The 13300-nt window shown below is 52.4% G+C and overlaps 1 protein-coding gene across 1 annotated transcript; it reads left to right on the top strand.

Annotated features, from left to right (window-relative positions):
• Window positions 1–574: 574 nt before the first annotated feature.
• Window positions 575–12091, top strand: ANKRD60 (ankyrin repeat domain 60; the record flags this gene model as incomplete). Its single annotated transcript, XM_033410331.2, has 4 exons — window positions 575–938; window positions 5498–5628; window positions 7169–7334; window positions 9514–12091. Coding segments are annotated over 4 exons (966 nt in total), but the record flags the coding sequence as incomplete, so codon positions are not given.
• Between the last annotated feature and the right edge of the window lie 1209 nt (window positions 12092–13300).

The raw sequence follows: 13300 nt of genomic DNA on the forward strand, positions 1-13300 counted from the left end.
TCAGGTTTTTTCACTGTCAAGTTGGGCCCAGATCGGCTTGAAAGGGGTCATATTTCTGCAATGTTGGTTTTTTCTTTCATGCTAAGAAATAACGATTTTTAAGCATGGCTAAAGTCTGCACTTTACCACCCTCTGTAGACGACGCATGCAAAGATGATTTAGAGCATTATTCACGCATAATTCCTACAGGTAGTTGGCCCCGAATTGTGCAATGATTGTATTTTAAACAGACATGGAGAGGAGGTCACAGTTGCCTAACAACGGCCACGAGCCGCCTCGTCTTCCGAGTTCAAGGAACTGACGGTGAGAGCAGTTCGGAAGCGGCGAGGAGGAGTCGGGGATGCGGCCGTGCTGGGTCTGCGGGGCGCGCGGCCTCCGCGAGGCCTCTGGTTGGGTCTCAATGCATCCTCCCAGTGTTCTGGAAGCGCCCGGGCCCTTTTCCCCTTATCGCAGACACGTCACCCGCGTCCACGTGGAGCCCCGCCTTGGTTAACGGCGGGCCCGTCGGCCCACTGCGGGCGCTGGTGGTTCGGCCGTCCCGGAGGGGCCGCCGCGGCGGGGGTGGCGATGACGCGCGGCGGGCCGGGCGGCCGGCACCCGGCGGCGGAGGCGGCCAGGCCGTCGAGGGGGCGCCCTTCGCCCAGACCCCGATGCGGGCGGGCCGGACGGGCGGGGGGCGGGCTCTGCCGTTCCGCGGCCCCTCCCCGCGCAGCCCCGCGCCCGAGGCTGGAGCCGCGTCGGGGACCCGCAGGCTGTGAGCCTGGCGCTCGACTTGGCCTCAGACGTCTTCGTCATGCAGGTGCTGCTGGAGGATTCCGGGGAGGTGTTCCGAGTGACAGGCTGCCGCAGCGACATGACGGTGCGGGAGCTCAAGGAGGAGCTGGACCTAATAGCCGGCATCCCCTTCAGCCTCCAGCGGCTCCAGTATCTGGACCAAGGCAGCCCCTGCCCGACCCCTTTCCCGGCCCCACGTACTCCCTCGACCCGGGGCGCCCAGTCCCCTCTGAACCCGCAGTGGGGGAAGGGAAGCCCGCCCAGAGGAGGACCCCCAGATGTCAAAACAAACCCCACCCCCGTGAAACCCCGGGTGGAAAAGCTAACCCTGGACACATAGGGATTTCCCAGCTCCAGAAAAGGCGAGCTTCACGTTAGACCTCAAATCTCCAGGCAGACCCTGTCCACAGCAAGACCCTAATCCGCAAGCAGACCCTGCCTGCGCTGGGACTCCAGGCCCAAAGCCCGCCGTCTAGTGTGGCCTGCCAACCTGAGCCCAGCCCTGTGCACGTCAGGACCCCAAGTCCCGAAACAGACGCTGCCGCCACAGGGCCCTCCAACACCAGAACCTCAGATTCCCACGTCTTCATCAGGGACCCAAGTCCCAAAGCCAGCAGTGCCACACGAGACCTCCAGTCTGAAACGCCTGTCCTCAGCGGGACCTCACAACCTCGGGCAAGGCTGCTCATGTCAGGACCCAGATGGAATTAAACGTCAAGTCCCTGTGCTGGGCTGTGGGACACCAGAACCCCCAGCCCTCCAGCCAGCCACGTCCGTGCAAGGACCCCAAGTCCAGAACAAACCTGCCCAAGACTGAACCCCCAATCCCCAGGCTAACCATGTGACCATCCGAACCCCAAGTCCTCCCAGCAACCGTGTAGACTCAAGGACACTAAAGCCTTAAGCAAACTCTGCCCTCCTCAGGACCCCATGTCTCTCCACGAACCATATGCACGTTTGAACCTCAGATACAATCCTCAGGTGACCCCGGCTCACGACAGAAACCTAAGTCCCAGAGCGTGAAGCCTACTACCCAGATCATGACCCTAGACCCCAGAGCAGGTACATCCAATTCTGAGCCCCACTCTCTGCTTAACCAGTTGTGCACCTGAACCCCAATCCATCAGCCATCTCTGTCTACGTAAGGATGCCGGGGCTCAAAGTGAACTCCTCCCACATCTGGACCCCCAAATTCAAAGTTAACTCTGCCCACACCTGAAAGCTAGTTCCCAAGCTCACAATGACGACAGAAGAACCCGAAGCCAGGTGTCATCCGAAGGGCTCCAAGACATGAGATAAACTGCCCACACTAGGACCCCAAACTCAAGTCCAGTCTACCCATATCTGAACCTCCAACCTCCACAGAAACCACGTCCACACCAGCACTCCAAGGTTTCAGCCAGCCGTGTCTGTGTAAGGAAGCCAAAGTTCCAAACGAGCCTGGCCTACACGAGGGCCCCCAAACTCAAAGCAAACTCTGCTTGTAGTTGAAAACCCAAATCCCTTATCAACCTGATCCACACCAGAACCCCCAGCGCTAGACCAAACCCACCTATTTCAGGACTCCAGATCTCGGAGCCGAACCTGTCACTGTCAAGACCCCCGAATCCTGGGGCAGACCTGTCTGCTTCCTCACCCCCGGTTGCCACACTACCCAGGCCTACATCAGACCCCCAAATCCCCAAACAAGTCTTGCCCGCAGAAGGACTCTGCATCCCAGAACAGACCCTTCCCATACCAGGACTCCCAGACAGAAAGCAAACCTTACCTTCATCAGAACCCCAATCCAGAGCAAACTCTGCCCTCATTGGGACCCCAAATCTCAAAACAAACCCTGTCCACGTTTGAACCCCGAATACTGGCACTGACCCAGTCCGTATCAGAACCTCGAATCTCAAGCTGCGCCCTTGTGACGTCAGGAGCTCAAAGCTCGCCCAATCGGAATCGAAGCCCAGCGCCCAAAGCTCACTGTGACTGAATCAGGACCCCAAGGCCCCCTGTCCAGACAGATCCCATGGGGGAGGCACCCCGTGGCAGGCAAGGGCCCTAGAGCCCCATCTCTCCCTCCATCGGTCTCCTTCCCTCAGCCTGAGGACCTGGCTGTCCCGATCCGATCCCTACAGTATTTAGCATATGAGAACAGGATCAAAGTCCCCAGGCTCCAACATCTCCCCACCCAGTTGAAATCAATGCAAAAACACTTCAAGAAAAATGAAGATATAAAAAACTCTCTGGTCTGCTGCACAGAGAAAGTGAACGGCCAATATTGCAGAGAGATTGCAGTTATACTGCAGGGACCGGGAAGCCATGGAGACAGAGGTCTGAAAGCAGCCGGTCTCCACGAGAATCGTGTTCCCAGGCCCTGCGCTTCCGGGGCTCAGTTTCCTAATCTGTAAAGCAGAGCCCTGTGAGCTCTAGGATTCTCAGTGCCGTGTCCCCCTTTAGGCAGAAGTGACTCGGGAGACTCAGAAGGTATATTGAAGGCCCAAATCCTTTCCTTTGCCCTCTTGGAAATCGGTTAAGCATTTTTCATGATATGTTTGCTTTGCTACAGGGGTATTTGGAAGAGCTTTGGAGCATTTTTGAGGCTTTATCTGGAAAGAGATGTACCTGTGCTTAATGTGTTAAAAGTGAAGTGAGCTGTGGAAGAACTTAGTAAGAGTTCCAAAACAAGTAATTCGAAAATTACGTGTCCTGAACTACGGGTGTCCGGCACCCCTAATTTATTTTTGCCGATGAGCTATGCTGAGCAATAAATTCAAGAAAGCTAAGAGGGAATGAAAGGGATGGAGTGGCTTAACACTGATGTCACAATCCTATCACTCAGCAAGCACTTAGCAACTGTGAGAAGCTTGACCTCTCTCAAGCTTGGTTGCCGTCCTTCCTGTTGACGGCAAACGAGAAGGAGAGAAGGTACAGCACGTCAGTAGAAGAAATTTGGGCTTCTGCTGATTCATAACCAGCCTGATGCCTCTTTACCCACCTCAGAGGTTGCCAGGGAGGATCAAATGAGATAATGAGTGTGAAAACCCTGAGAGACACAAGTCTAAAGGGGGTGAACATCTTCCTGGAGGCGGGTCACCTTTCCACATCTGTTGTCAACTCTAATAATTTATTTAGCCGGTGGTAATGAGTATTTGTCTAAGGTGAAGGCGGTTGCTGCCTGCCTGTAAAAGGAGAATGTGCTCTGATTTCTCTAAGAGCTGTTTAGCATGTGTGCACCGTGCTCTTGTGTTTCTCAGGGAAACACAGCCTTGCTCCATTTTTTTCAAAGTTGTTAGGAAGTCTTCGAGTTGTCTTACTTAGGCAAATGACTGATTATTCTCTGTGTCAGAACCACAAATAAGACCCTAATTAACAGATTTGCTAATCACTATTCCGCGTTTACATCCACCATCTGGAGTTGCTGGGGACTAAAAGGTACCAGCAAAATCTAGAGTGAGCATCACATGGCGGCCGAGGAAAGGCAGGTCTGGAGTCCCAGCGTTGCCGTTCGCTGGCCGTGCGAGCCTCCGTCCGCTCCTGCAGCACATGGAGAGGACGAACTTGGCTCGTCGTGAGGTTTAGAGCATGTGGGTGCTGGGTAATGGCACTTAGAAATCACTCAATCATGAAACCAAAAAACTCATGAATTCTACTCGGAATAAATGATAATCCAACCTGGGCAGAGTTGAGAGGTTCCATTCTTGGCACTGCTTATTGGAGATAACAAATGACTCTGTTATCCTTCATCTAGGTTACAGGTGGCCACGAAGGAAGAAGTGTGTGTCTTTTAAAAAGTAAACTAAAAACAACTGCATTTTTCTTAAAATTTTCCACAATCCTCTTCTACTAATTCTGACGGTCTGCCCCAAAGGGTCTGAATTTAGGAAGTGTGAGTGGATCCACCCCCCGACCCCCATTCTTTCATATGAGGAAGGGGCTGTTTGGGGAGAACCTCCCCAACAGAGAAAGGATCTCTTCCATCCCACGTCACTGAGACGCTTATGTTACCATAGGGTCTCCACTGGGGCAATTTTGTCCCCCAGGGGCCATTAGGCAACATCTAGAGACATTTCAGTGGTCACAATTAGGTGAGTGGGCTACTGCCATCTTGTGGGTAGAAGCCTGGGATGCTGCTAGACGCCCTGCAATGCCCAGGACAGACCCCACAGCAGAGGGGCATCTGGCCCCAAATGTCAGGAGTGCCAAGGTTGAGAAACGCTGCCACAGACTACAATTGGAAAGATCCGACAAATTTTTGTCATTATTACCTCTTTAAGCAAACTGATGATAACATTAACCAGAATTAGTTAGTATCTTAGTTTAACATCTATAACTTATATAACCGCATTGCACCACATCTGTAATACACAGTTACTTCAAGTTCAAGTAGCTCTACTTAGGGTTTGCCTCCTGAAATGACTTTTATTCACTCATGTATTTTTTTTGCCATAGGTCAAGTTACAATTACAGAATCTTATAAATCGTTGCCTTTTTTTTTCCGTTGCCTTTTTTTTTTCTTTTGGTTTGGCTTCTCTTTGAGCTAAGCCAAATTAATTTTCTAAAAAGCATCACTAACCACAAACAGACGGATGTGGGGTCATCAAATGAGAGTAGCGCTCGAGGCTCTCAAATTATCCTTGTGATACCCAAGGTCAGGTAATCTCTTAACTAAACCAATGTAACAGTTTATCTTTAATGCCCGATTTTTCTTTTTAAAGAAAAAAATCATTCCCTGGAGGAATTTTGATGGATGACGCTACGCTGAGGTGCCACGATGTTGTTCCTGGTGGGATTATTTCATTACGTATCTGGCATTATGATGGATGGACGGAACTGGTTTTGGCGGCTGTGGAAGGGGATTCCAGTAAGGTGTTTTCATGCTTCTTTAAATGGATATTATACTTCATGAACCAGCTGTAAATTGTGTGTGTGTGTGTGGGGGGGATTCACTTAGTCTTTAATATGAATATTTGGGTAAAAGTTTCAGAGTAGAGGGAAAAGATAACAAGGACTCATGTCATCATGATCAAGTCGAGTGTTGCCATTTGCCGTTTGGCTTTTGCGATTTCACTGCGTCCACGTAGCTGTGACTTGTAACCCACTCACCGTGCCCCAAAAGGAGCCAGGGCAGCACGTTTTCTATTCACGTGTCTACTCTGTAAAGTTGAAAACCTAAGTTAACAGTGGAGAATGCCAGATCACTTGGAAACGTGTGGCCCAGAGTGTTCAATGCTGCAAAAAATCCTCTGGGGGGGTCTGCTCTCACCCAAGGGGGAGAGACTTGGAAACACAGTGGGTGCCGTTAACTCTTGGCCAGGCCTTGAGCTGGGTGCTCAGCTGGGCTCTGGGGTGGGAGTTGGGAGGCAAGAGGTGGAAATCAGCGTGTCTACCCAGCAGTGAAGATGAATCATTCAGACACAAGGGGACAAGTGCGTGTTCTTTCTGGAAAATAAATTCGGATGAGAAGCTATGAGCTTGTGGAGGAGAGAGAGTTTACATCTGGCTGGGATGGGGGTCAGGGAAGGCTGGGTGCGGGAGGGGCACTGGGATTAGGTCTGGGAAGGGGGAGTGGGCTCGGGGGAGGGGGGGCCAGGACCTGCTGCCCTGGAGCCTGAGCCTTAGAAGGAAGGGCGGGGCCCTTCCTTGCATAATCCTCTGGTTCCTTCCTGCTTTTCTCCTCTTCCCCTGCCTTCCCTTGCTTCCCCCTCTGGCTCTGTGTCCGTGCCTAGACTTTCTGGCTCTTGCTCTGGACATGGGTGATGGGTGAGTCCCTCCTCTCTTGAGCCAGAATTGCTGTCACCCCGCTGGGGGCCCCTCACATCCCGCTTCGCCCCACACCGGATGCTGCACATCTGCGACCGGGTTCCTATCTGTCAGAGCCCGTCTGTAGTCCGTAGTCGTCCTCCTGTGCTCAGAGCCTTAATTCTCCACGTGATGATTATATCCCGGGGCTGTTATTCACCTGGGAGCAGAGTTCAGAGTGTCCCAAAAGTTAATGGAGACAATGGGCCCAAAAATAGACCGGAAGGCCAGGATCCATCACATCTCCAGAGACGCCTGTGCCCCTCTGGGGAGGCCGTGCCGTGTCGGCTGGGGTCTTCCTTCAGAGCCGTAACCCCCTTCCTCTGGACACCCAGAAAAGCTATTTTCTCTCTTCAAAACATGGACAGGAAGAATTTCCTGCCTCCCGAGCTTGGCTGATGGTAAATTCGTATTTCCTGGACGTGTAGAGAGAGTTCCATGTCTTCCCCTGGCTCGTTTCCAGCTCCTCCGCTCTGATCCCATCACCAGCCTGCGTGTAGCATCCAAGCAAACTTTTCCTCCAGTGTCCCATCACCCACCAGCCAGGGGTGTCTGCACTTCTGAACTCACCCAGACGCACGTGCGTGACTCTGTTTACCTCGCCCAGCTGTCTTGCCTCGGTGTTGCCGAAGATGCTTTCCACCGAACAACAGATTCGCAGCATTTCGATGACAAGCAGTGGAAGAAGTGGATTTCTCAGAGAGCGTTCATGGCGCTGTATGTTGCCTCACACAGGGGTCGCTCGGAGGCTGTTCAGTACCTTCTAGAACACGGTAATTCTGATAGCAGCCGAGGACATTCAAGAGTGGGGTTCTTTTGAGGGCAAGGGGGACACAGCGGCTTGCCTCCTGGTCCCTTCAGTGATGGTTTCCTGGACCCAAGTTTGTCAGCCACGAATGGAGGTCCCCATCGGGCCACTCAGTCCCTGTCTGAGGGGGTCTTTGGACGTGCTTATCGGAGGCTGTGTCCTCTCTCTTGCCAGGGGCTCAGGAAGACGGACCTTTCAGGACACCAAGCCACGGGGCTTCCTGGTTTATTGCGTCCGACCAGACACTCCGCTGGGGATATTCCCATCCTGTTTGTTATTTCTTCCCACCCGAAGTCCCGTTTCTGCAGTGGTCCGAGGGGTCTAGCCCCAAACCAGCATCCCTGCCTTGGTGGTTAGCAGGCTAGCCAGTCTCCTTTCTCCAAGCTCTTTGAATTTGCCCCAAACCCTCTTTTCATCTCTCCTCCACCGAAGGGCAATTACTCTCACTCTCTCTCTGTCCATAGACATAGAAGCCTTAGCCTGCCTTGTCTCCGAGTTAAAGGGCTTTGCATGAGGTTCTGTGGGAGTACATTTTATCTTCCCTGGATATAGGGTATTTTTGGGAAAGGAGGCCCACGGATTGAGGTGTAGGCCATTCACCAACAGTAGACGGTTGCAGACATCCCAGGCCACTGGCTTCCTCGGGAAAAAGGAAGAATGTGGTATTTGGTCAATGGTTTGGGGCTCAGGAGGGGGCCTCATCTGAGGGTTTCCCATATCAACTAGCCTCCAAGTTAGACCTCCTTCCCAGCCTTCGGCCTTGAGCCCAGGCTCTCTGTGTTGTTTCCCCCACTTCCACCAACCAAGCTGGGAAAGCATCTCAGATGCTCAGACAGGATGCTGGGGCCCCACGTCTGTGATGGGTAGAGGTTTTTCTGACTCTTCTCCTCTCCTTCCTCCACTGTTTTCTGCACTTCTCCTGTTGTAAGATGAAATATGGGCTTTTCACAACCCAGCAGTCCGTTAAGCTCATAAAAAGTCATTTTCCCTCTGATGGAACTGTGATGTATTTGAAAGCACCAGTTAAAAAAATTACAGCCAGCTTTGCAAAGTTTTCTGTCCTTTGCAGACAGTGGCTCTGAAGAGGCGCCAGGGCTGAGGCTAAGTGTTGTGAAAACCTATTTAAAACTACCTCACTGACCAGCCATAGCTCATAAACACTGGCTCCCGAAATGTCAACTGCATGTAATTGAATTGCCTTGTTTTCTGTGTCATGATATCTGTTACCCACTATTTGATTCAATTCAACAAGTCCGTATGGGACACCTGTCATTAGCCCATCCATCTGCAGGAGGCAGTGAGGAATTCAGCTGAAGTGAAGTCTGTCCATGAGTCAGGCTGCCCATCATCTGTCATTTCCCAGGCACCTGTCTTCTCCAGGCATCGTGCTACGTGCCGGGGATGAAAACAGCTGTGATCAAAACAAGTGTGTTTTCTGCCCTTGTGGAGTTTATGAAGGGAAGTCAGCAAATTATTACAAATAATTAATTCCATGGTCAGTCGTGCGTGGTGTGTTCCGGAGACGCAGAATGTCTGCTGAACAAATGCAGGGGGTTTTGTGGGGAGGAGGGCTAAGGAAGGTTCTCCCGAGGAAGTGAATGAAACCTTAAGAAACATAGAGTTAGCCCAGGAGAAAAAAAAAAAGGATGAGAGTGTTGTTAGCAAAGGGAATGGCATATGCAAAGATCCTGGGGCAGGATAAGGGAGCAGGTATACTGACGGGATAAAGCCAGAAGGCTGGTGTAAGCGGAGCATGGGCGGGCGAGGAAGATCACGGAGGCGAGTAATGCTGGAGTGATAAGGGGGGTGGGTGGGTGAGACAGAGCAGTAAAGACCTAGAACATCGCCCCAAGGGTGGTAGATGCCAACAATGGGATTTGAGCGGGAGAGTGGTACAGGCATTGCAGGAAGGTCATTGGCTGCTGTAAGAGAAGCATGGGGTCGGGGGGGGAAGGCAGTGCTGGATGCTGGGTGGGAGGGGGGAGATGCAGCAGTGCCCCCCTCCGTGCACTCGGTTATTCGTTCTTCCAAGCATTCCTCTCCCAGCCTCGGCCCTTCCCATGCTTCTCTTCTTGAACGGGTTTCCAGAGGGTTGGCTCCTGCCGGCAGGGGGCCCTCCCTCAGCCAACTTTCTTATTTCCCAGGTGCCAACTGTCAGGGCAGATCCCCCGTGGGCAGGACGCCCCTGCACGTGGCTGCAGCCATGAGCCGGCTGGACTGTATCAGCCTCCAGCTCAACTATGAGGCCTCCATCAATGACAGAGATACCAAGGGGGAGACGCCCATGTCCCTCGTCTGCCGCCTGAACCACAGCCAGAGCAGGCGGTGGATGTTCCTCTTCTACTGGATGGTGAAGCTGGGGACAAAGGACCCGATGGACCCTGTCGTGAACAAGGCTTTTCAGAGAGTCAAGGCCGGGTTTGGATCCAAGGAGGAGAACAAAACGTAGCTCCACCTGGGAACGTTTGCATGTCAGCTCTGACGTGGGGTAACGTTCCTGAGTTCAGATCCACGGTGGCCAGTGGCTCTGGGTTAGCAGGAAGGCCGGGAAACGTGGCAGTTCCTCTGAATCAGATACGAAACCATCTGTCCTATTTGCAAATGACTTGAGGAGGGTATTGATGGAAGTGGGTGAGTTTGTGTTCATTTCCTAAATCCATCACAGACCTAATGGGCTCCCATGCCAGCCTTTAATTTTGAGCTATTTGTTCATTGTATCCAGTAACGCTGCTTGGGGTGATGGGAACCAGTTACCTTCTCTCCGGTCTGGACACCATCTAACACATTGGCATAATAGGGGTAATAGCCGTGATGAGAGTAGCTCTGTTGTTACGGTACAAAACCAGCGCAGGCAAACGTCACCAGGTCGTGGGCAGTGTGACCTGTGAATTTCAGTTTGTAAAATTCATGGCACTAGATGCTCCCTAAGCCAGCAATGTTCCGGAAGTTTTCCTGAACCTTCCTGGAGGGGTCTGCTGCCTGAGTCTGAGGTGGGGCTCGGGGAAGAAGCCAGGCTGACCTGGGGGGCATCTAAGAGCTTGGTTCTCCACAGGGGCGCCTGGTTACTCTTGGTGAAAGGTGATAAGCTGGCCCTGGATTTGGAGGAGACGGTGTGAAAGGTGGTGAGCTCGTAAGGGAGAGGATTCGAGCTGGGAGCTGCTTTTTTCCTTTTGTCCCATCCCCAGAGGTCCAAGCACCCCCCTCCCGCTAGCTTTCTCCTTTCCTGCTAGAACTGGGGTAGCTCCAGCATCCCTACTGTGGGGCAGTGCCTATGCTGAACTCTGGGCTCGACACCCACAAAAGCTGCCCTGTGGGTGTGGGAGCCGAGAGGGAGGGCTGAAGGCTGGGGCGGACTGACACGCACACCCTTGTCTGAGGGGGGCACCGTGACTCAGCTGCAGCAGAAAGGCGAGCCAAAGGCAGCTAGATCTTTGCAGAGCTTCCCAGAGCTGGAAACCTGGCTTGTTGATCTAAGCCCTGATTTTTCTTTCTTTCTTTCTTTTTTTTTTTTTTTGTGGTAGGCGGGCCTCTCACTGCTGTGGCCTCCGGACAGGCTCCGGACGTGCAGGCTCAGCGGCCATGGCTCACGGGCCCAGCTGCTCCGCGGCATGTGGGATCTTCCCGGACCGGGGCACGAACCCGTGTCCCCTGCATCGGCAGGCGGACTCTCAACCACTGTGCCACCACGGAAGCCCTAAGTCCTGATTTTTAAGCGTTGGCTTGAATTATGTTAAGGTCGGCGTACGGAACAAAAGAAGTAGGAGATTTGAGGCCATGGCTGGGACTGCCGACCATCATCAAACTAACTCATTTCACTGGGGAAACGGGTAGAAGCAACCTAAGACTCACTGGAACTTTCCCCAGCTCTGAAGCCACAGGGCGGGAATGGCCATGAGTGTTGCCGGGTGGGAAGTGTTGTCCACCCTTCCACCCGTGGCCACACATGTTTCTCTGAAGCCCTATATCCTGACACAGCTTACGGAGTCAGTCTGTGTGGCAACAGTCTCTCGACCGTCGAAGTTCTGTTTTTTAAGGTGCTGGAAAATGGCCCTGTATCCCAGCCGCCCTTCTTTCTGACTTATATCCCAAGAACTGGATTCCACTTTTACATTAATTGGCCGCATTTCCCACTGTCGTGGCAAGTAAGAGCCATGCTGGTGACGTGGCTTTACACTCAGTGGACGTGGCTGGACCCAGCTCAGCGATCTGTTTGACAAATAATCAGGAAAAAAACACACAGCTCAGCATCAACGATATCAAAACTGAGATCTTGTTTGTGGCAGACGTTCTCCAAAGTCAATAGGCAGATATTAAATAACCTTATCCAGCAGGGTCAGTTCATTTAGCTAATGAGGTGTGTTGGCAGGGGGACCTGGGCACCCTTTTAACTTAACAAGTGGTGTGACTCAGAGTCATGTGTTTTCCAGGAGCTTTGCTCTGCTGTCTGTATTGTTAGCAGATCCAGCTGCCTGACATTTGTCCCCCAAACTTTGGAGGGAAGCCCTCTGTCTTTGTCACCCCTAATTCAGCTAAACACTTGGCCGGCAATTGGGTGAGTTCCAAACTCTCCGTGGTGACATTTTGCTCGGTCTGTGGCAGGGTCATTGAAACAGTCCTGTAGGTCCTGGGGGCTCTTCCTTTTAGACGATCTTAACATTCTAGCTGTTATATTCAAACAAGCCTGTATCACCTATTCAATAAAATATGTCCATAGCCTCAGAAGAGTTGATTTGCAATTGGTTGCCATCATCTTACACTTTGCAGAAAATTTCATTCAACATTTGAAGTTTTTGGGGATCATGCTTTGGAGCCAACAGACATGTTTTTTTTTTAATTGGGGTAGAGTTGTTTTACAATGTTGTTTTAGTTTCTGCTGTACAGCAAAGTGGAGTTCCCTGTGCTATACAGCAGGTTCTCATGAATTGTCTATTTTATACATATTAGTGTCCATTTTTTTTTAAAGGGGTTGATCTCAAACGGTTTTGTAGGACCCTGAAATCCTTTTAGGCCCGAGGTATTGGGGATGGTCTTTTGTGGTGAAGCAGCGGTGGTCTGCCATCACCCAGGTGGGCCTCACCTCTGTGTGGAGACGGACAGGCTTCCTCTCGGAAAGGAGCTACTGTCAGTTGTCTGAGTATAATATCCATTGCCCTCCTCCTTATTGTGTATCTCCCATGAAGCTGGACTCTCAGTTGCCAGCGTGGAATTGCTACTGGAGTAGTGTGGACACACAGGGCTTGGACCCCAGATTGCATCTTGGTGGCTCTGCCCTGTGGCCTTGGGCACGTTCCCTACTGCTCTGAGGTACAGGAGGTTGGAGGGTGGTCATGGGGCCTGGTCCCTAAGGTTGTTGGGAGGGCCTGGGAGGTAGGAGGTACTCAGTACATGCTAGCTCTTCTCGTCTGAGAGCTGGACTGAAGACTCCTTCTGAAGTCATGGGCTCAATTGTTGATGATCGACGGGGCTTGGGGGCAAATAGGAGAACCATTTGGTGCCTTCCTTGGGTTCTCAAGTTCTGATCACCTTGAGACTGATGACCTCTGAGCTCAGTGCCCCCGGGAAAGTGCTGTCCAGCGTCCTTGGATTTCTTGGCGGCCACGTGAAGAAGGATCCCTCAGCATCCCCTCCGTCAGGGACACTGCTCACCAGTGTGCCTTATGTCAGCCTGGAAAACAGCCCTTGGGAACCGGGGAGCCCCTCTGGAGAGGCCGACCGCTTGCTCAAGGAAGACGGTGACAGCTGCACCTCCACCGTGCTTCCAACTGCCTTGGCTGTCCCTCCGGACCCCTGGCTGCCTGGGGTCTCTCAGCTCTGCCCAGGGCTTGGGTGCATGGCCGTCTCTCTCCAAAGACTCATCCGGGGGGGTGTCAGCTGCACTGAGTCCTTCCTCCATCTCGGGCCTGAACGCTCCCTTCTCTGAAGCATAGTCAC

Source organism: Orcinus orca, chromosome 16 (assembly GCF_937001465.1).
Source record: "Orcinus orca chromosome 16, mOrcOrc1.1, whole genome shotgun sequence".
NCBI classification, from domain to species: domain Eukaryota; kingdom Metazoa; phylum Chordata; class Mammalia; order Artiodactyla; family Delphinidae; genus Orcinus; species Orcinus orca.